Below are 24204 nucleotides of genomic sequence, written 5' to 3'. Positions count from 1 at the left end.
TATCGCTCTCATTGTCACGGCTTTCTCAATTATTTTATGGTCATTTATGCGAAGATGGGAAGAGGTTTGCAAGTATTTAGTGCTTCCTGGTTTGAATGAACGGCCCCCACCCCATGTCTCATGTCCTAACTGAAATTCATGACAAACCCATGTTTGTCTGTTTCGGGTTTTTGAACCGAATGGATCCCCTCCCCCCCCCCCCCCCCAAAAAAAAAAAAAAAAAGAAAAGAAAAAAGGACTCTATTAAAACTAAGTTTAAAAAACTTAAAAAAATTATATACCAATATTTTGATGAAACGTGCTAAACCAAATATACTGCATGAACCATGCTAATAAGGTTTTCGTTTTTAGTTTTTCTTTTTCATAATTCTGATCCTATATATGTGTTTGGCAAGGTGGATTTAATAGGATACTAGGAATCGATACTTAGATCATGCTTTTTTAATTAAAAAATAATATTTGGTTCCTTACAAATTTATTAAGATTTTGAACCGTTGATTTTCAAAGTTCAAGCCTTATTAAAACTTACCTATATGTAAGAATCAAAAGCTTAAAGAGCTGATTCCTATAAAACCAAACAGTCAAAAACCATTTAGCTGATCCCTTCACAGTTAAAATTTAATAATAAAATAAAGAAAGCCTAAACAATCTCTCTCTCCCTATCTATCTATCTATCTATCTATCTATCTATCTATATATATATATATATATATATATATATATATATATATATAGAGAGAGAGAGAGAGAGAGAGAGAGAGAGTTCAACATATTAGGCCCTCTTTTCTGGTTATGTCCTGCTAGGCCCCATAGTTTGAAGTGTTTTATGATAGATCTGAACCTTTAGATGCGTTTAACATGCTTGATTTAGTAGGAATCGATTTTTGGATCATACTTTTTTGACAAAAAAACTATATTTTTATGAGCCAAAAATAATTGATGCCTTTATAGCCATTGATTTAGGATCATTGAACAGGTCATTGATTTAGGATCACTGAACAGGTCAGATTTTGATATTCCTAAAACCAATTCCCACTAAACAAAACCTATAGATCACATCTATGGTGTTAGATGTGATAAAAACTACCAAAAATTATGATTTTTGAAAAGGTAAAATGAGTCAAAATTAAAAAATGGGACGGGAGCACATTCCTCATATATCACTACAAGAAATCTCCAGATTAGCGACGGATGCTATCCAACGATAATATATTGCAAATCTATTGCTAATCTGTTTAGCGATGGCTTAACGATGAATAGCGTCCGTCGCAATTTCTTGATCGCTAATCAGCAACATAATTGATCTGTCGTTACTTTTATCTCTATTTCGCAATAGATTAGCGAATGTCATAATCTGTCGTTAATCCGTGGCTAAATAAGGACTGATTTGGTTTTGCGACAGATACGTATCCATCGATAATATGTCGCTAACATTTCATGATGGATATGTTTCCGTCCCTAAATTATGTCGCCCATTTAACGATGGCTTAGCGACAGATTACATTCCATCGCAAAGCATAAGTTGATTCAGTTTTTGAGACAAATTAATATTCATTCTTATTCTGGCGCTAAATTCACGACGAATAATATTCATCGCTAATCCGTTGTAAAATTTTAAAAAAATTATTTAAAATATAAATATCGAGAAAAAAAAATTTGTTATACAATTATATAACCTGTGTAAAAAACAAAGTACACATAAAAAAGACATATACAAAGCAAGTGAAACAAATTTAGCACAAGCTACCTTGTAGGGAGAATCAGTTGTATCTTACAGTGGGTTTGAATCAGCTCTTTCATTGAATCAAGGCCGATCGACTCAAAATGACCGATTCAGGCTGATTTGATTCAGTTTTGACAAGTTGATACATTGACCAATCTAGGAAACCCATTTTGACCACTCCATGTATAATTAATGGATTAGGTTGATTCGGACAGACAAGTTGGATATATCTTGGACTTAAGGCCTATTGATTGAGTTTGAACTTATTACATGAAGGCATAATTTATTTTGATAGGCAAGCTGGGGTTAGGCAGACTCTTACCAGTTATACAACTATACCATTGGGTTTTGATCCTGCAATGTCCTAACACAACTAGCTGCTCCTATTAGACAAGCGGAGTCCCCATTGGTATAATTGTAGTAGTTTGTGAACAAACTTTGATCCCAACCATTTTGAGGCCCCATCAATAATAAAAAAATTAATGCTATCAGTCCAAGTCAAATCCTTTATTGGCTCATGACAAGTCAAACTGCGCACCCAACTCAGTTAAGAGATTGGAATGCTTGAACCTACTACTGTCTCAGCCTAATTAAGTTCAACGTCTTCAGTACAAAAGGTTTTAACCAATGTTAAATTCGGTTCCTTCAAAAATTGGAAATAATCGGATTGAATCGATCTTGAATCAGCCCTTTTATACCTTCAGATGATATGTGTCATAAAAAAAATGTCAAATTTTTTAACGCGGTTAAAATATTATAAAAATGAACTGAATCACCCTTGAATCGTCTTTGGACCGATTCAATTTGAATTGGCCGATTCAAACCGATTTTGACAATAATGGTTTTAACCTGCAAGGTACATAGTGTGGCAATTATACAAAATCGGGCCTACAAGCTCTCCACTCATCTGGTAGGTGTGACTTGTGAATGCCACAAGTTGACGGACGGTCACAAGTTTGAAACCCACGGGTGGCATCCCTTGTGGCAAGGTCGAAACTGGAGAGGTGGGCAGGAGGGACCTTAAGGGTTTTACCAACCTGAGGCAAGCCAAGGTGTGGTCGGTGATAAGGGTTTTTTTTTTCCCTTGGATTATCAAAAAAAAAAAAAAGCTGAACAAAAAATTGTAATTAAATTGGTTGATTCAAAATGAATCAGCACCTCACCAATTTAATTACAAATCAGCCTGAATCCGTTTTTTTCTTGGGTAATAATTATGATATTTGTTCGTGCACGCATTACGCGGATGGTAGAATTTGATTGGACTATAACTCATCATTTACATTATTTCTGTATTTTCCTTGTTTTAGACTATTTTCTTCGAACTTTATTCTTTCAATTTTTATGATTTTTTTAAATCATTCAAAAAATCAGTTTTTTAAATAGACTGATTCAAGCGAATTGATTCTGTCCTAGTCAGGCCGATCTTATGAATCATTTAAAAAAAAAGATTTGGTTCAGAAACCAATTCTGACAACAATGGTTTCAAGTAGGGTATCCACGGGTCCCAGTTTGGTTTGGACCCAGTGGAACCAGACTTTGACCAAATTTTTGGGTACAATATCAAGTTCAGACCCGGGTTTATTCAGGTCTAGTATAAGAAAAACCATACCCGGACCCGATAACAACTACATGAACCATACTTGAACCATACCTAGTAAAATAATATTTTTTATCATTTTTACATTGAAAATTTGTGGGTCTTAATCAGAACTCGGGTCAGGCCTGGGTCTGGTATAAAATTTTACAAACTATACCCGGCTCCATGTATTAATCAGACCTTTTGGTCCAAAGCCGGGTCTTAATCAGGTTTTCTTATTTGTCACAATACCCGGACCTTATAGGGTTTGGTCCGGATAAACCCGACCGGTTGACACCCCTAGTTTCAAGTGCCAACCCTACTAAAGCATTTTCAGGAAATGGGCAGCCCCACAGATGGCCTTAGGCACAATGGGAAAATCAATCCTCCCCATACTTCGTTAGTGCTTTACCTATTTGTTTTCTCAAGGGTGTAAAGTGTTGGGAATGGGAGCCTTGTTTTATAATTCCACATGAAGGCAACATCGTTTTATCATTTATCAGGAGCGGCCATGGTTCATCCAATTGATGCTTAGATAGAGGTGGGTTGTCGGCGTTCACTTCAACCAATCAACGTCTTCGATGAGCTTAGGCCGCTATATCTAGAGGTGAGTAGGACCCATAAGCTCTAGAGAATGAGAGAATTAAGCAATATTTATTATTAGCTTAATTCAATTTTCATATGGGTTCATATGCTATATTGGATTACAAGAATGAATTATATATGTCATAAACATAACATTTCTATATGAAATTTAGTAGTGCAGTATCATTCATTTTAGGTGCTTAATATATTGAGAATCCCTTTATAAACAAGTTGATCTTTAACCCATTCTTTTTTGTTATTTTTAGTATTGTTATTTTGTTATTCTCTCTTCACAAATGAGATACATTTTACACAGAATCAACAATGTACGATAATAAGATCCACAATATACATTAAATGATTTTTAGTCCTTTGTTTAACATACTTTATTTTCGTGTATCTATGCAAAGTAGAGCTCTTGTTATCATTAGATAAAAACATAACTTCATTGTCACAAAAAAATCTTAGATAGAGTCCACGGTACTAAGACCTAAAATAAAGTTTGATATCTATATGCCTAAGATATTAGAATGATACTTTTGAAATGCATGGCTACTTTTTAGGTATTACAAGTCTTCAAGTACATGCATGGCTAGATTAGGTCGCTGATGTTTGGGGTGGTTTCCCAATCCTTCATGAAAAAAAGCTTAATTAATTAATGTTGTCAGTTGAATGGGCGATATCTTATCGGTAAAAAAAAATCAATATAAAACTGACATGATTTGGCTTATTTTTAAATAAATCTTAAAAATGGTCAAAATGGTTTTTAATATTTTAATATTATTTTAACATTTTTGTGACACATATCATTTTGTGGATAAAAGTTGGCCGATTCACATCACGACTTATGGTCCGAGACTGTTCTTACCACATTGGGATAGATATGGTGCTTATGGCAAAATATCGGCGGTAAAAAACGAAGGTCTATTTTGATGATATAATATGTCATCATGACATATTTCTTTAGTTGCTTTATCGTGGATGGGGATGCAAGTAGGGGTGTCAACGGGTAGGAACCCGGATTTGTCTTTGAAGTGCTGGTACCGGAGCTGGACTTGGCTCCTATTGAGTCAATTATAAGAAAAACCATATTCATGCCCTTATACAGATTACATGAACTAGACCCAATACTCTGTAAATAAATTTTTTTATCCTTTTTATATTAAAAAATCACAGGGATTAATCTCGGGTCAGATCCGGCTCTAGTATGAAATTTCACAAACTAGACCAGGATCCATATACAAATCGGGTTCTTTGGATCCATCCCGGTTAATAATTGAACCTCCTTTTAGTCACCAAACCCTGTCCCTGTAAGGTTTGTTATGGGTCAGGTCCGGGTCAAACCTGATCAATGTGCCGGACTAACCTAGGCCACTGCACACGAGCCGAACTCTGCTTAGTTGAGAGTTTAGTTCATTAAAGTTTTAGCTTGGCCTCAAGTTCATTATACAAAGCTGAAGCTCAGTCTGAAACCGAGTGGCTAAGCTCATTAATTATACATTTTTTTTTTCAATAATTTTTTATGATACTCAAGATAGGTTCATCTGGTAGCTAGGGGCCAATTGTCACGAATGTCACCAAGTTGACAGGATGTCATAAGTTCAAAACTCACAGGTGGCGTCGAAGCTGGGTGTACACTCCGATGGGCAGAAGGGACCTCAAGGGTTTCACCAAGGGGAAGCCAGCCAATGCGCAGTCGGTGATGGGGGCCTTTCCCATTGGATTATCCAAAGAAAAGATAAACCCTGAACAAAAACAATTGCATGTATTTTTCTAGTGATTAAGGGCAAAATGAGATTTGAGGTTTTGAACCTCACGCCTACCATAAGAGACATGCACTTTGACTAAAATCAAGTCTTTGTGTTTGAAAAAATAAAAGAAATGCCCACATATATATATATATATATATATATATATATATATATATATATATATATATATATATATATATATATATATATATATATATATATGGGGAGATATGGTTCAAATTTTGAGGGCTTTTCTTTATAAAGTATTTTAAAAAAAAATAAACAATCTAAAAAGAGAAGTGATTATCTATCTAAAGATGAAATCAATGAGCTTCTCTCTCTCATATGCTGACATGAATCATGTGAATGAATGTCATGAGTGCATAAAATCTTTGAATTAGGAGTAGGTCCGTTACCCCCACAACAACTAGCTAGCAGTGGAAAAGATCTTTTTTTAGGGCCTGTTTGGGATCGGTAGCTGGGAAGGGCGTTTATGGAGTTTATGCATTTGAGGGAGTGGCAGCTGTTTTGCCAGCTACCATCTCTAGATGCCAAATCCATCCTTTAGTGTAAATACAAAGGAGAAAGGGCCTCACTTCCCATCCCAAATGCATAAACGCCCATTCAAGCACTGAGATTCCAAATGGGGCCACCATCGGCGTTTGACCAAGAATTTGCTTGGAAACACCAAATGCATAAACACCCATCCCAGCGCCGAGATTCCAAATGGGCCCTTATAGTCAAGCTGGGGTTAGGCAGACCCCTACCAGTTCCTTAGAGATAAAAGTTATAGGATACAAAATTACCCATTAATCATTGGGTGCCAGTCGGGGGCAATCTTTCCCCTGTTTTACGCACATTCACTTTATGAATGTGATTGTAAATTTATTTTATTTTATTTTTTCTTTTCATTTTTATTTTTCTTTTTTTAAAGTACCAAAAGGTACCTTGGGGAGGCCCACTCAAATAGACGTTGGGCCCCTCCAACGGTCACATTTGTGACCATTGGAGGGGTTCCAATGTCTATGAGTGGAGCCCCTCCAAGGCTCCCTTGGTGTTGTTATAAATAGGGGCTCTTCCTTTTGTATTTCTTTATGGCTTTGAGTCAAAGCCAGAGTGCTCAATAAAGTGATTTCATTATTTTTACGCCTTTGTGAGTTGTGCTTTTGTGCACAAGTGTTCTAAAGTGTTCTTATTGTGCATTTGTGCCAGGTTTATTATCAAGAATATTAAGGTCTTGATCTTAGTATTTTGTTGGAGATACTTTTACAGCTTTAACATGTGCCGACTAAAATTGGCCATCAGGCTAGGGCTTATTAGAAAGTTCTATAGATGGAAGGACCCAGTGGCACCTGCATATTTCCCTTTAAGATTCTTGAACATGGTCTGTGACTTCACATAATATATTTACAGCAATGCACCTTTTCTTTCCCTGTTTTTTGTATTTGAGACAGAGAAACTAGGCATGATAGAAAGAAGTAGAGAATTGACAATGAGAAGTCACTACTCACTAGATAGCATAGAATGCCACTAAATGACAGTGTCAGTGGCATTACAGAAGAGTTCCTTGACTTCCTAACACAACTAAAGCTGATCTGTGCTATTCTTATCTTTTGTCCAAATAATTATTGGATACAGTTCAATGTTATGAAGAACAAAATTTCAATGAAAAAAAGGGTGTATTGTTTTGGTCATGGAAGTGTCCTGTGTTACCACACAAATGTTGTTGGAGAGTTTCTATTATGTTTATATGGTTTTTTCATGTATTGTTGTACGGATCAAGACTTTTATATTATGTGACAGGTTATCCATTTCTGTCTAGTGATTAGCATGGCACTTATCATAGCAATCCAGGCCATAGTGATATAGACTTTGTCGGTTTGTGTTCCAGTAGGCAGCTATAAAGCCTTTCAAAATTCTATGAATTAAGCATGCTGTTATGTCTTGCATTCATGTAAGAATCCCCCATGCTATTGCGGAATTTGACTTTTGCAATAAATAGGCAAAGGATCAGTGCTTTCCCTATGGAGGTGGACATGGACAAGGCCCATAAGGGCCTGACATGATTAACTGAAACCATAACACATTATGGCTTAGGCCCAAACCGATTATTACGTTAATTATACTTGGGCTTAGCTTTGCTTAGCTTGCTCTATCTTTATGCTAGTTCTGTTATTAACTTGTTATAAAATGTACATCCTTTTATGCCTACTCCGAAAATGTTTTGTTAGAAAACCTGAGCTTAGTCTGATTCTAATGCTGTGCTAGACTTAGGATAGTTTTTTTCAAGACTGGGCTGAAGGAAAGGGCCCAAGCTCACCCATCCTTGGACAGGCATCTGAGCCATCCATTCAGCCTGGTCATATGTACATTCCTAATTCCTAGTGAGAAACACATTATGTCTGTATTTGTTTCTTTGTTTGTACAAGTGAGTATATGTTCATAGTTCAGATCGTTTATCCCCTTTTTGTAATTGCTTATTACATTGCTTAGCACTTTTCTTTGTATATTTGATTGAAGCAATAAGATTCTCCACCCCCCCCCCCCCCTTGGTAGGTAAAGCCATAATTGTTGAAGTATGAAAAGACTTTGAATTTGTATGGAGAAATCTTGTTTTTCAAAATAAACATGCCTTTTTCCCAGTTTAGTTTTCTCTTGAGGAACAGCATTATTATGTTTCCTGGATGTCCATTAAACACAGTGTCTACAATGCTTTGAAGAATATTTTTTGACAAAATATGACTTCTTGAAGCTCTTCCGCAGTAATAGAAGGTTTGGATGATCCTAAGTTGATGAGAAAAACAAACAATTACTGGTCATAAGATTTTCTGTTCGGATGAACTGGTACACTTTTAGTCATGCAATTGCTTAAGTTTGTTAATTTGCAGTTCTTGTTATACAGATTTATCCGAACATCTCGCTGCTATTATTGATGGGAAGTCAATCTCAAAACAAATCAAAGATGAAATTGCCATTGAAATATCTAGGATGAGGGATGCAATTGGCATTGTACCAGGGTTGGCAGTTATTCTGGTTGGTTCAAGGAAGGATTCTCAAACTTATGTTCGTAACAAGAAAAAGGCATGTGAGTTGGTGGGAATCACATCTCATGAAGCTCTTTTACCTGAAGATGCCTCAGAAGAAGATGTTATTCATTTGGCGTCGAATTTCAATGAGGATCCTTCAATTCATGGAATCCTTGTCCAACTTCCTCTACCCAAGGTGTGTTTTTTAAGTCATTAATTGCTTCACTATTATGCAATGAAACTTTCTGAAAGATGTGTTGTTGAGCTAATGATCTGTTTCTTCATTAAGAAAATTAGTATATTCATGCATGCATTTTGGTCTGTTCTGTTGGTGGTTTGCTTTTCTATATGATTTCTTATATATGTAGTTATGTGTCACTTTCACTTTTCTGCAATGTGTCCAAATTGTTTTTTCAAATCACCAAACCACAAAATCGTAGTGGATAATTCAAATATTTCTTGAAAAGCAAGTAGTATAATTTTCCTTCAACTGAGACTAGGTTTAGCTTGCTCTTTAATAGCTGTATTGACATCAATTAATCGTTCTGCAATTGAGAAGTTAAACAAACTGAAAAAAACCACTCAGTTATGCATGATAAAGATGAATCCTGGATATCTTTTGTTGCCTTCTTCTACCTATGTTCTAGGAATAGATTTTGGTTTAGGAAAAGGTCTCATCCAGCTCATGGAAAACATTTTTGTAATATTTTTAGTACTGGAAATTTCTAGATAACTTGGAGAAGGATTTTTTTTATTTTATTTATGCCAACGTACTGTTTAACATGTTAGTGGAGTCAACCTTATAGCAACTTCATTTTTAGTAAAACAAAGAAAGATTATAAACTTATATCTAATGAAATTTGATTAGTGCCTTAGTTGAAAGAAAATAATAGAAATATATGAAAACAAAAATTATTAATGGCTGTAAAAGATGAGAAATAAGAGGATGACCCAATAAGAGAGCAAATAACATGAAACATTGGATGAATATAATACTTGCCTAATGACACAGTTCCAAAGGAGCTTTTTTTACAATGATAAAGATCTATTACTTCCAAAATGGTCACCTGTTAGGCTGTTACACTCTACATGTCAGGTTTATCAGTGTTTCTGATTTCAGGTTCCTATTCAGCCTGGACTATCTCTAATCTCTCGAAGTAGATGATAAAATGTTTTGACACTAAAATGATTGCTTTTGTGCTCAAGTTTGTACTTAAGCTTGAAGTCATTTGTAAACTACCATTTAGCTGTGGCTTATGCTGTATCTAACTTTATGAGGATTGGCTAATACATACACTAACTTAGCTTTCAATCTATCACCGTTCTGATATCATTGTTTGGTAATGTAACAGCATATGGATGAGGGAAAAATCATGAATGCCATTAGCATCTATAAGGATGTGGATGGCTTCCATCCTCTCAACATAGGTCATCTTGCTATGCAAGGAAAGAATCCGTTATTTGTTCCATGCACTCCAAAAGGTTGTCTGGAATTGCTAAATCGATCTGGCATCAAAGTTGAGGGAAAGAGAGCTGTTGTGATTGGTCGTAGTAACATTGTTGGAATCCCAGCGGCATTATTGTTGCAGGTTAAATATTCTTCTTCGTTCATCATTAGCTTTTCTGTTGGTACTGTTATGAGATTCACATGCATTTTCTGCTTTGAACTGTTTGTTTTTCTTGTTTGTATTCTCTGTATGTTCACTTGTTATGATTTGTTGGATTTCCAGAAGCAAAATGCCACTGTTAGCATCATACACTCCAAAACAAGAAATCCTGAGGAAATTGCCAGAGAAGCTGACATCATCATTTCTGCTGCGGGAGTTCCCAATTTGGTGAGGGGCAGCTGGATAAAGCCAGGCACAGTCGTGGTTGATGTCGTTATTAATCCAGTAAATGTGAGTTATTTTAGCTTAATCCTAGGTTAATGCAAACTAACAAATTGTATAGCTAGGTACTGTACTCTTGTATTGTGAATGAATCATTACAATAATCAATTTTTGCTCAATAGAAGAAGATTCTGAAATCTTTGTTGGACTTCTGACCATATTTGAAGGACGAGGGGCTCATTTATTTGGTGAAGGGTATTATAGCTGCTATCATGCATGAACCTTTTGAACTTATATTTATACTTTTTAGATGCATCATATCTCTGGCTTTATATGTGATGGTGTATGATAGATGCACTTGTTTTAGCATGCACATGATGCTGTAGTTTGGGTAATCAACTTATGAGAAAGGATTACATGATTTTTAGATGATCACTTCAAGCATGCTTTTTATGAGTTTGATGATATTGTGTTTCTAGAATGATGGAAGTTGATAGCCTTCAGAAGTTTGTTGTTATCAAAGCATCTTGAGACCTTCCATTAGTCAATCATGGATGTTCTCATGATTTTTTTTTCAATATATTCCCATTAGGTAAAATCCTAGGATAGAGCTTGTCATTTTCATTGTGTTCTTGCATTTGAATTTTTAACATCTCTGTAATTTCTCAAAGTATCTATTTTGTTTTGTCTCTTAGAGATGCAGATGCATTAGTCATTTGTTTTGTGACAGCATAAGAAATGCTCCTTTGTAACTGCATTTGTGTACCTTTTGCTCATTAGAAACAGGCAGGCAGATATTAAACAATCAAAAGTAGGTGTCTGTTATGGTTGAGCCATATTCTTTTTTTCCTATCATTGCTTTTGAATAACATTAGCATACTAAAGGTGCTCTAATCGTCTATGTTCTTTTGTACATGTTGAATTATCATTTCAGCATCTTCTGAAAAGAAAAGGGTATGATATTTTCAGCGTGATAGTGTTGAATATTTTTTTGCTAATGTAATTACTGATCATGGGGCTTAGCTAGAAAAGGAAAGAACAAGAAGGCCCTTGTTCATTCCTCAGTGAAGATTGTCACGTGTTGCCTGTGTACATGTTGATATTTGTATAATGATTTACATGTTCTGTTTCCTTTGTCTGAACAAAAATCTTGGTACTTCTCAGGATCCTACAGCTCAACGTGGTTATAGGTTGGTTGGTGATGTCTGTTATGAGGAGGCCTGCAAGGTTGCTTCGGCAATCACTCCAGTTCCTGGTGGAGTTGGTCCAATGACGATTGCCATGCTTTTATCTAACACACTAGATTCAGCAAAAAGGATCCACAACTTCAAATAACGAGCTATTGCTATTTGTGAGGCTGGACTTCATAGGTAGAATGCTTTGAAACAGATGCAGTGAGGTTTTTCCGGTTTAGGATATGCTCATCGGTGATGATGTGTTGTCCATTTGAGGTGTTTGATATTTTTCTGCGTTTTAATTATTGTCATCTTCAACTGCAATCCATGCAAGCATAATAACTAACATATGCTGCCAAAGCAGTTGAGCAATTTTGTTTTGCATCTATCTCCTTAATTGTATATTATCATTGAATTTTGGAATGGATATCTTGTCCAAGTATACTACTATAGGCAACCTAATTTAGATTTTACAATCGTAATAATGGTAATGATGCTTTTTGCTTTAATATGCCATGTTCTTAACATCATTGGAAATGTATGACTTTCAATTCTCGATCAGAGGTCTTGTTTATATTTACTTGGTCTTCTTTCCCTTGTGCAGTAGAGATATACATGGGTTGAAAGCTTGCCATGTCATCTTATTACTATTATGGGACAGTGTTATAACAACTTATTTCACATACTGCTATTGCTGAATTACATAAGATTGTGTTTGTATCTGGTAAGATTTGATGAATCGAAGGATCCAACTGATCCATGTAAGATGGTGCGGGCAGTTATGATATGGAACCAATATGGGAACTCAGTAGAGAAGGAGAATTGATGTACGGGCACAGAGAGCAAGTATATAGAATTGTATTTCAAGTAGGACCTTTTGCTCGTCGATGGCTTTTCTATTTATGTTGTAGCAACTGAAATTAGCACCATTCCAGTTTTCCTAATTACTCTGGTCTGCCAGAAATTGCAGCATCTTTTGCCATTGTTTTCTTCAGCCTTATGCTCGTTTGTAACCTGCATTTATAGAACTTCATTCAATCTGTCGCAATAACTCATGTTCAGACCAACTTCACGACGCTTCCATGTTGGTTATATCTCATGCCCAGTGCTCCCATACATGCTTCAATGTTCAGCCATTTACAATTTCTCTTTTTCTAAGCTCTTTCCCACGCCACACTCCTTTTGTAAAGGCAAATGTTTGGATGCTGCAGATCCCGGTTTGACTAGACTAACAGGCAAGTTAAACCTTGTAAGACTATCCGATTCTCAAGGGTCTGGCAGCTTGATCTTCTGTACCAACCGACCTTAGTTATGGACCGTGAACAAAGAATAAAGGTGAAAGTTGTCCTGGCTCATGTCCTGAACTGACTGAATCACCAAGATTAGTCTCAGAGGTAAGAATGGCAATGAAGCGGATTTTATCCAATATCCCACCGAGTTCTATTCTGTTTAGTTGCGTTTGGTAAGCCAAAATCATTTTGAACTATAAATGGATGTGGGTATGGTTTTGATTTTTTGCTACAGAATCAGACAAATATCAGAATTTGATGGATACCTGAATCCGTTTACATGTAAAAAATCTGATCTGGTAATAGCCTTTCACCGTCCAAATCATTTTGAATCCATTTAGCTAGCATCTGATCAGTTGGATATGGTATTGGCTACATCCAATCCAAATCTGAACCGTTTACCTGCCTGCTCAAAGGACGCTAGGTGGAGTTCTATTAAAGCTTCTTACAGAGTTATTGTGCGATGTTGGGGCCACCTTCCATTGTGAGAAGCATGTTGAATTCAGTCAACCACTTGAAGTCAGAAAAGTCCCTTCTATTCAAGAGGATTCTTGGGGTCTCTCATTTTGAACTTTCTTACAGATTTCAGATGACAATGGAGCTGGCATCCCTGTTTCATCATGGGTGAGAGAAAGGGTCTAACACACAGGTGAAAAAGTACCAGTGTGGTATATGTGGTCTCACCGCCTTATTTCATGTGAAAATCCTGACACTTTTTTTTTTTATAAGCAAGCTGGGGTCAGGCGGACCCCTACCAGAACAACAGCCGCCCCATGTGTCAGAGGAATTCGATCCTGGATCTTCAGCTTGACACAGGAGCCCGCTTACCACATGGGATACCACCTCGGTGGTAATCCCAACACCTCTTACCATGGAAAGTTTTTTTCATGGGAAAGCTAAGCTGGCAGGAGATTTTTGAAAATTGTGCCCTTTCCCATGGAAGGACCTTCCCTTCCATGGGAATGAAACAAAAGGGCCTTTAGGCAGTAACGCTATCTTTGCATAATGGTCAAGATAAATTTAAAATATAGGGGATAAATTTTTTGCTTCTTCTTGATTGTGATTGAGTTGTGGTTATGGAACAGTTTAACTGCCAGAAACATCGACCACATAAGGTCAGATCCTTAAAATAAGATCAACTACATCTCATATTTCCAATCTCATACCATGTATGCAATCACACTGAGATACATGCAAATTCAGTGACCGCGGATAAGATCAAATTCCACACAAAGCTACACATTTAAAGTTTGTATAAACCTGCAAATGGCATGATCACTGAACCTACCCACAAACTCCCATTGAATTCTTGTACTTCACTGAGAAACTTCAAATTCTTTCCTTCCTTGTCCTCGACAACATCCAAGATCTCGCCGTTTTCACCAAGTTTAATGGCCAAAGCGTGCGATCTCTTGTTAATGAAGATCTTATGCAAACGTTGGAAGTTCAGTGGGAGCTTCAGGATTGACCTTTTCAACCAAGAATCATATTGGAGGAGCGGTGTCAATGGTCCTTTCCTAGCATGCATAGCTACCCAAAATTCTCCTGCTGAGTTCCTTTTCACATTGTCTGGAAAACCCGGGAGATGCGCAAAAACATCTGTCTTTCCTGCATTTGGACCCTTAAGCCAAAGCCTTGTGATTTGGCTCGCACTCGATTCGGCGACAAGTATGAAGGACCTATCTCTACTCAAGGCCACTCCATTTGCAAATTTGAGACCTTTTAGCAACACCTTCACTTCTTCTGTTGTAGGATCATAACTCATCAGCCTTCCTGTTCTGTCGCCGCTAGCAACTAATATCGCAAATTGTCTACAAAAAAGCTAGTAAGGCTATCTACTGATCAATGAGGCAACTAAAAGCAAGTAAAAGAAATACCACACTTAGGATATGCATGATATTTCAGGCAAAGTTTTAAGTTTTTGAATAATATGAAAGTTGAATAAACTACAAAAGAGCTCAATTTGTGGGTGATTTGCAGCGATAAGATGCATGTCTTACCCTGCAAATACATGTACATACCATGATGAGATACACACCATAAGCATGTTACAGTATCCCCAATGTTAGCCTCTGCAGGGGACTTGAGTTTTAAGAGGAGTATAATGCTCCTGTAGGGGGCTTAAATTTTAAGAGTATAATGCTCAGTTGTTTTGGCATCAAGAACCGCTTTAAGATGGAGGCTGGTTTACAAGGGCTAATTCAATTCTCTTATACTTTTCAATATAACCATTGGTCACCAAGTCATGCCAAACTACTAACAATACATGACAAGTAAATATTTAAATTATTAAAGGGTAAATGATAAGTCTAAAATTGAAAATGATTGGTCTAATGCTATGGCAATACATTTGGAATAAATAAACACACACATATATATACCCTTTTTCGTTAGGTCACCCTTAAATCATAGTTTTAGGTGTTTTATGTTAGATGTGAACCGTCATTGCTTATTAAGAAAAAAACTTTGTTTCAACTTGATTTGATGTAAAAATGTGAATATTGTATCATCAAATTTTATTGCAATATCAACTATTCATTTTTTATCTCTTTAAAATTCACATTTGAGCATAAAGATGCTTAATAAAAAAATACCTTTTTAAGTAAACAATGATAAACACGTCTAACAGTGCAGATCTAGTATAAAACACCTAAAACTACGATTTTTGAAGGCTCCTAACATTTACCTAACGAAAAAAGAGGACATCATAATCCCCGTTATATACATACATACATAGAGAGAGAGAGAGAGAGAGAGAGAGAGAGAGAGAGAGAGAGAGAGAGAGAGGAAAATGTGTTCATCCTAACATTCATATGATGTGGGCCCTCTTACATCATATCGGTTTTCAGATCCTGTTTCTTTAGAAAAAAACTCCTCCCTCAGATGTCTTGAGAATGATCGATTTGCTAGAAATATTTTTGATGAAAAAATATGTTTTTATGAGTTTTTATATTTATGAAAATTCTAAGCTGATTTTTTAAGCTTTATACAAACCTAATCACATCATAATCAGATGATCCAAAAGCCTATTCCTACTAAACAGGTGATGTGGATCACATGTAAGGTTAATTAAAAAGAAAAAAAAATGTAAAAATTAAGACTCCACACCCTCTTACCAATAGGAAGAATATCTCTCTCTCTCTCTCTCTCTCTCTTACCAATAGAAACTTCAAATTTTTTCTTGGGCTTATGTTTGAGACCCGGTTTCAGTTGGCGGGGTTTCTCGGGGGTAGCGTCCCCCAGAACAAAATTGTTTTTGGGGACTTATATAAATTCTTTCTTTTCTTTCCCTCTTGTAACTGTCAAAAAAGAACAATAAAGTGTTTTGTTTGATCATGACGCTCTTATATTTTCTTCGGTTGTTTCTTGCTCGAGGTTTTCGTAACACCCTTTTTCGTGATTTTCTATTTTTTTTCTTGCTACGTGATTTTCGTACATCATTACTTAATTTGTCATGAAAAACTAAACAAAAATTGAACAATAACCCTTTTTACAAATCTGAAAAATAATCTCCCGTTGAGAAGATATGACTCTGATAAAATGAACTTAAAATTATACAACTTAAAGAATGTAGAATGATAGAGGTCTAGTTTTTAATCAAACCGGGGCATGAAATTATCATAAAAATTACTGAAAATTGACAAAAATAAACTAGATTCAATTACAAAGGCATCATTTTTTACGGGTCAGAAATACGATCTCTGGTTAAGAAGATATGCCCCCGACAAGTTGGTCCTGATTCGAATAGCGATTTACCGAAGAAAGCTATAAATCACACAGCGATTTGCTGAATACACCATAAATTGCAATAGAGATTTACTGAAGACACTGCCAATAGAGATTTATTGAATAAAGTTATAAATCACACTGCGATTTACCAAAAAATACTATAAATCTCAATAGAGATTTATTGAAGACACTATAAATCGGCACCAACCAAAAGACTAACAAATTTGAGATAATTACGCATAATTTCAGCCATAACACTGAACATGAAAAGTGTGGATCTACGCATTAGATTTCCAAATAAACAAGAATATCCGATTTTCATGGAGGGAGCCGGGAAAATATTCTGAAAATACCGGACACCGTCCAGGATGTTCTGGACTGCTGTCAAAATTTTTGGTGGTCCGCCAAAGATAGGGATTTTTGATGGCTCTGCGAACCGAATCAAACAAAGTCATCAACTACAAAGTTGAAGGACTACATCTAAGCTTTTCAGAATGTCCAAGAACACCTAAAACAGACCTATATCTAGTGAGATAAGGTCTCTGACAGCTCGACAAATCGCGATAGCATAAATCACAACAGAGCACGACGTTGGAGGTCGAAATAAGTGCCAGAACCCGACGAATGCTCGCCAAGACCTAAGGGTGTGAACGCTCGTGTTGAGCAACGTCATGTTAACCTGGAAGGCATAGCTCTGATCAGAAGTATTGTCAATGTAGGAGTAGACGAATTATACTTTGAAAGACTCCGTTGTAGGTGTATTGGAGGAAGATTTTGTTGTAAGTGTCCCTTGAAGGAGGCGGAGGGGCAACCGCAGTCGGTTGCCCACTGGACGAGGGCAGCATTCTGGCCACTGCTAGCAGAAAGAGGATGACGATCACCATTGGATCGCCGACTCCTTGCCTCCTTTAATTTCTTCTCTAGAGAGAGAGAGGGTTTTACATTGTTTTACTGAAGAAGAAGATGATGACGAAAAGTTCAAACATAAAAGAAAGAGAGAGTGCTTCAGGTTCGTTTCACTGTTTAGACTTTGAAGAGTCAACATCATCCTTGATTTTCCGAATGGAGAATATTTTTGTCCTTTTTTTAAACCGTTGTTTCCTTTTTTTTGAATGGAGGATATTTTTGTCATTTCTTCGTACTATCGTTTCGTGGCAAGAATAGCAAGAAAGGGTATTTAAGTCTTTGCAATCGCACCAGACTCCGATGTAAAGTGCTGCCAACATACACGAGAATACGAGCCCCATGTGCTTACATACGTGGCGCTCATTCGGACCCCGAACACATACGCGGGATTCAGTGATTCATCAGGGGAGAACATACACCACCCTCCCATATATTATTTTCCCTTATAGTTTTGAAGTGTTTTATGATAAATCAAAATCGTTAGATGTGTTTAGTATGCTCTATTTACTGGGAATGACTCTTGGATCATGTTTTTTGCTATGGTGTTAGATGTGAAAAAAATGCCAAAAATAATGATTTTTGATGTGACAGAACGAGTAAGAGCACATTTCTTTCTCTCTCTATATATGGATAGCATTTCTTAGTGGGTAGGGTTGGTAACTTTTGCATCTGGGGGGTTTCTATTTCTCACTCTCTATATATAGATACATGGACAACATTTGGTTGAAACTCATTACTAAATTTGATCTCAATTATGTGTCCAACAAGGTCAAAATCGTAAGAATAACCCTCGGATCATACTTTCTCAAAGTAAAATTATATTTCATTAATGTTTGAAAAGTTGGCACATTATAGGCCATTTGATTTTTTTTAACTCTCTTAAAATCTGAAATATACACCAGAAAAACATGATCCAAAGGTCAGTTTTTACTAAACATAATATGTAGATCACATCTGCAGGATCAGATGTCCAAAAAAAACCTAAAAATTCTACATATTACATTTTTCAATAAGAATTCTTTACCATAGTGACAAACATTTTTATCGACAATTTCTTGTTTTTCAAAAACAGAAATTGAAAAAATTTCACAAATCTCATGCATTTTGGCAAAATCTTGACAATAAAATAAATAAATAAATTTAATTTTTTATAAGAAAATATTAATCAAAATTATTTAAAAATAAAAATACATGATTTTTTTGCAATAAATAGCCATTTAAAACGTAAATATTGCGTTTAAATCGTGGTATTCCTGTTTTTTTCATAAATATCGCGATATTTGTCACTATATATGTTCTTTACCATGAGGGTAACAAATATTACCTCATAATATATATATATATATATATATATATATATATATATATATATATATATATATATATATATATATATATATATATATATATATATGTTTTGTTAAAAAGAGGGTAAGAGTACCTTCTTTGGAAACGTGTGCTGGAGTCGGTAAAATAAATGGTTCCTTCGAGCTGGTCGATATCCAAATGGTTGGTGAAGCGGAAGGGTTGGCCCTCAGCCTGGGTGGCAAGCTGCGTGGCTCGGCCACCACCTTCCCCAACCACCATCAGCCCAAAGTAAGCGTCCGCGATGTACAGCTCGCCTGTCGCCTTGTGGAACTGCAAACCCAGAGGCCGCCCACACACCTCCTCCTCCCATATCACGCCCTTCTCCCTCACTTCACACCTTTCTCTGCTCCTGCACACGTTTTCTTGTCAATGACAGGCCACCACCACTTTCCAATTTTTTTCATTTCTCTTCTTTTTTTTGGCAGAGAATCTGACATATGAGAGAGAGAGAGAGAGAGAGAGAGAGAGAGAGAGAGAGAGAGCAGCTTGGCATTATCTTGCACATCAATTGCTCTCTCTCTTTCACACACACCACAAGTTTTCTTGTCAATGACAGGCCACCACTTTCCAAATGTTTTCATTTCTCTTTTTTTTTTCATAGAATATGACATAAGAGAGAGATCTTGGTATTATCTTTGCACATCAATTGCTCTCTCTCTCTCTCTCTCTCACACACACACACACACACACATATATTTAAGAAAATTGGTACGTAAAAACAAGTATTTTTTGAGACTTTCTTTACAAATCTAACCCCACATATGTGTTTGACATGGTCCTGTTGTTTAACAACAACACTTGGATTGTGTTTTTAAAATGATTTTTTAAGGCTTAAATATTATCATAATTTTCTAGTCAGTTCTCATGCCGTCAAAGAACCTGCTCATATGTCATAATTAGTTGATGCAAGAGCCCATCACTACATAATCAAACAAGTAGGACGCATTTACATAGTCAAATAAAAAGAATGAAAAAAGTTCTAAATATGCTAGCTCAAATGAAGATTTATAAGGGTGCGATTCATGCCTAGGCATTGCTATATATATTATATCACAGTTATTTTTGTACATAATCTACTAGAAAAAGTTGGTTTTTATATTTTTTTTAAAATTTTTAGTGGCTCTAAACTTATACGTGATCTATATAATTTGTTTAGTAAAAAACCAATTTCTGGATGATGAGTTTGTAATACGTAAGCATGCCTACAAAATGAAGGGCTCATAACGTACCAAAATTTCATGATTTCCAAAATCACATTTTAAGGTTAAACAAATTATGACGCAATGTGCAATCCCTATCAAACAAGTATGTTATTGAGTGCATACATAAAATTTTCAACTACATCGTACATGCAACAAACGGTACCAAATAAACAATCAGTATCAGCACCTCTCTCTCTCTCTCTTTATATATATATAGATAGATAGATAGAGAGAGAGATAGAGAGATAGAGAGAGAGAGAGAGAGAATTTTGGCTTAGTATATGAACGACCCACAACCAACCAAACCAAAGTCACAAATGTTAGTATTACGAGGCACCCCACACAATTGTAAGTTTTAAGAATTGGGTGAGGCGTTATAAGATATTTGGTTCTCTTAAGCAAGGTTGTCAGACTAGGAAGCGAAAGCGTGTTTTAAAATGAATAGGAAGCCGAAAGCGAGAAATTAAAAAACACAATATAAGAATCGGATGAGAATCAAAATTGAACACATAAAAACTAAAATAAAAGTGACTATTCTTAAATTTCATGATTTTTAATGTAAGAATTATTTTTTAACAAAATTTAAAATTGATGATTGTCAATTTAGAGAAAGCACGTGGAAGTGAGTGAGAAGCATGAGAGCAAACACATAAAAAAAATATGAAAAGTAGAGTGAAAAAACATATAAAAAGAATAGATGAATTATTTGGAAAGCATAGGACAAGCGAGGGTCAATCCAGATTTTCAGCAAATTTCGGAAGCGAGGAGTATCGCCCTTCCGAAACGAATTTCCAGAAAGTGGGCTTCTCACCTGTCTAAAAGACTTCCCGTAACTATGCTCTTAAGGGCTGACGGCAGATCGGGTGCAATAGCATTTGCACACTTTAGTGTGCTTTTGCACCTGCCCTACATCTTCGATTGGGCCCCATAGATGAAGGGCAGTCAGGTTCAATGACGCAGTCAAAAGTGTACTTACCTGATCTATGACTTCCGTCGGGGTTTTACCTCCCAAGGTGAACGAGCCATCAAGTGACCCGGTTTTTTGCTAGGGTTCTCATATATAAATAAAAAATCTTAGAACAAACCTTTATAAAAAATGAAACAACCAACCATCAAACCCAAGGAGTTTGGCACAGCTGAGAGAGGCTTTGGCCATTAGACGAGTGATCAAGATTTTATTGTCGTTAATGTCAAACCCTTTGCATTAAACAAGGGCAAGCGATAAACCCTTGCTCAGCCGAAGCTTGGCGACTCCCTGAAGGCAAGAGGTGTGCCATGGTAATTAAGGCGATCCTAAGACGGTAAGTATGACATGCTGAGCCAGCGACGACTAGGTCTCTGATCTTGAGCGTGGTTTACTGACATGAAAAAAACAACCAAGAATCAGAACACATAAATAGTAATTTACCAATAAGGAGAGGTGGTGGCAAACTCTGCCCAACCACGGAGAGGGCCTCGCCACCGCAGAATCCGGCCATCTGCAACACTGGTGTACGGTCCCTGGCCATGTTGGTCGAACGCGAAACTTTCCGGCCCGGCCGTGCCGTTCAGGTACACGAGCTCGGCTTGGTGCAGCACGTTGCGGAAGGGCCGCTGGACAGGACCGGTCGCCGCTCCGGTGGAAGAAGGCGGAGGGCGGTTAGGATTGAGGGTGATGAAGATGGAGAAGAAGGCGAGTGTGGTCGCGGAGAGGAAGATTTTGGACCTCATCTTTGTTATTGAGGCCCTCAGCCTTGGGTTGGTGGTGGTCGAACTCGGTTTTTATGGGGGGCAGGTTGAACATACAACCTGCTCTCGTTTTTATGGGCTTTTATAGACAGAAAAAGCAATGATGCAAAATCATGCATGCCCCGTTATGACCCTAAATGTTTTATAATTTATATCGCTCTCATTGTCACGGCTTTCTCAATTATTTTATGGTCATTTATGCGAAGATGGGAAGAGGTTTGCAAGTATTTAGTGCTTCCTGGTTTGAATGAACGGCCCCCACCCCATGTCTCATGTCCTAACTGAAATTCATGACAAACCAATGTTTGTCTGTTTCGGGTTTTTGAACCGAATCGATCCCCCTCTCCCAAGAAAAAAGGACTCTATTAAAACTAAGTTTAAAAAAATAAAAAAATTTATATACCAATATTTTGATGAAACATGCTAAACCAAGTATATTGAATGAACCATGCTAATAGGGTTTTCGTTTTTATTTTATTTTTTTCATAATTTTGATCCCATATATGTGTTTGGCAAGGTGGATTTTACTAGGAAACTAGGAATCGATACTTAGTTCATGCTTTTTTAATTAAAAAATAATATTTGGGTCCTTAGAATTTTATTAAGATTTTGAACCGTTGATTTTCAATGTTCAAGCCATATAAAAACTTACCTATATGTAAGAATCAAAAGCTTAAAGAGCTGATTCCTATAAAACCAAACAGTCAAAAACCATTTAGCTGATCCCTTCACAGTTAAAATTTAATAATAAAATAAAGAAAGCCTAAACATATATATATATATATATATATATATATATATATAGAGAGAGAGAGAGAGAGAGAGAGAGAGAGGTGTATCATTGAACAAAAAAAATTGGATGAAAAGTGGGATCCGCGTGGGCGATTTGGGGGAGTGCATGCAAAGTAAAAAATGACTTTCAGAATCAATGACTGCCGCTAAAGGCTATTTTTTATGCATGGCGCATAGCTGAGCATCATTCGACACTTATGCCGTTCAATGATATACTCTCTCTCTCTCTCTCTCTCTCTCTCTCTCTATATATATATATATATATATATATATATATATATATATATAATACAGTCGGTTGTAGGGACAATCTAGTTGTAATATCATGATAGAAGTTGTTTTGACTCGATCTAACCTCTTAGATGTGTTCAGCATGCTCGAATTAGTGATGAATGACCCTTTGATCATGTTTTTCAATGAAAACATGTTTTGAGTTTTGAAAAAATGGTGCATTTACAACCATTGATTTTTGCATCATCCAAAAAATCTGTATATAGATCAGATTCTAGTAATCCAAATTCCAGTTCACGCTAAAAACACCATGCAATTCACATCAATGAGGTCATTTGGACAAAAAACTGTAAAAAATAGAGGAGAATGGAAGTTGCCAAGTCATTTGCGCATACAAACGATTGTAGCAACTATATATATATAGAGAGAGAGAGAGAGAGAGAGAGTTGAACATATTAGGCCCTCTTTTCTTGTTATGCCCTGGGCCCCATAGTTTGAAGTGTTTTATGATAGATCTGAATCTTTAGATGCGTTTAACATGCTTGATTTAGTAAGAATGGATTTTTGGATCATTTTTTTTGACAAAAAACTGTATTTTTATGAGCCAGCAATAATTGATGCCTTCATAGTCATTGATTTTGGATCACTGGACAGGTCAGATTTTGGTAATCCTAAAACTGATTCCCACTAAACAAAACCTATAGATCACATCTATGGTGTTAGATGTGATAAAACTACCGAAACGGCTGACAAAGAGAGAGAGAAGCGGTATACCTGCAGACTAATCAATGAAGGGTATCCGGCCATGGGTCGACTGTAGAACGAGGCTACCGTAACAGGAGGACGACCGATGACAAGGTCATCGGCGTGGGTCAAGGCAACAGAGAGCGATTGAGGCTGCCAGAGAGGGAGGAAGACGAGAGGGGGAGGAAGAAGAGGAGGTTGACAAGAGGGGGAGGAAGAAGAGAAGGTCGGCGAGGGAGTGTCGCAAGTGATGGTGGTGGGGGGGACTCCCACAGTATCCGGTTGGAGGCTGGAGGTCGGACGAGAGAAGAGAGAGGGCGAAGAGGGAGGTGGGGTTGACAACGAGGTAGAGATGGTGGGCCGGACGTGGGGGACGAGGTCTCTAGAGGGCGTCATCGAAGAGCGGGGGCGGAGATGGCGAGCAACGCGGTGGCGAGGGCAGAAAAAGAGGTTGTCGACGGGCGACAATGGCACACGATGACGGGTGGCGGATGCACATGACGGTCGGTGGATGAAACAAAAGGGAAAAGAAAGGGGCTGACATTAGGGT

General features: G+C 36.8%; 1 protein-coding gene and 2 pseudogenes across 2 annotated transcripts; 1 reads left to right on the top strand and 2 right to left on the bottom strand.

Annotated features, from left to right (window-relative positions):
- The first annotated feature begins 54 nt into the window (after positions 1-54).
- On the top strand, positions 55-12011 carry LOC149814414 (bifunctional protein FolD 4, chloroplastic-like). Its single transcript, XM_089990354.1, has 5 exons — positions 55-64; positions 8538-8857; positions 10014-10250; positions 10392-10559; positions 11655-12011. The coding sequence occupies exons 1-5, from the start codon at positions 55-57 to the stop codon at positions 11823-11825; spliced, it is 906 nt and encodes a 301-aa protein (XP_089846480.1). The 3' UTR covers positions 11826-12011.
- Positions 12012-14098: 2087 nt separating this feature from the next.
- On the bottom strand, positions 14099-17356 carry LOC149814413 (protein STRICTOSIDINE SYNTHASE-LIKE 10 pseudogene; annotated as a pseudogene).
- Positions 17353-21889, bottom strand: LOC149814412 (protein STRICTOSIDINE SYNTHASE-LIKE 10 pseudogene; annotated as a pseudogene). The gene is made up of 3 exons (XR_016428118.1): positions 21568-21889; positions 19031-19306; positions 17353-17536 (listed from the first exon to the last, which is right to left on the bottom strand). The product of XR_016428118.1 is annotated as a protein STRICTOSIDINE SYNTHASE-LIKE 10 pseudogene (transcript).
- Between the last annotated feature and the right edge of the window lie 2315 nt (positions 21890-24204).

The sequence above is a fragment of the Nuphar pumila genome, chromosome 15 (genome assembly GCF_984573655.1).
Source record: "Nuphar pumila chromosome 15, dmNupPumi1.hap1.1, whole genome shotgun sequence".
NCBI lineage: Eukaryota > Viridiplantae > Streptophyta > Magnoliopsida > Nymphaeales > Nymphaeaceae > Nuphar > Nuphar pumila.
This window is presented reverse-complemented; position numbering and strand designations above follow the sequence as displayed.

Coding starts and splice junctions, on each gene's coding strand:
- LOC149814414 (XM_089990354.1), top strand. Junction 10,251..10,391: donor CAGCGGCATTATTGTTGCAG/GTTAAATATTCT, acceptor TTGGATTTCCAG/AAGCAAAATGCCACTGTTAG. Junction 10,560..11,654: donor TCGTTATTAATCCAGTAAAT/GTGAGTTATTTT, acceptor GGTACTTCTCAG/GATCCTACAGCTCAACGTGG.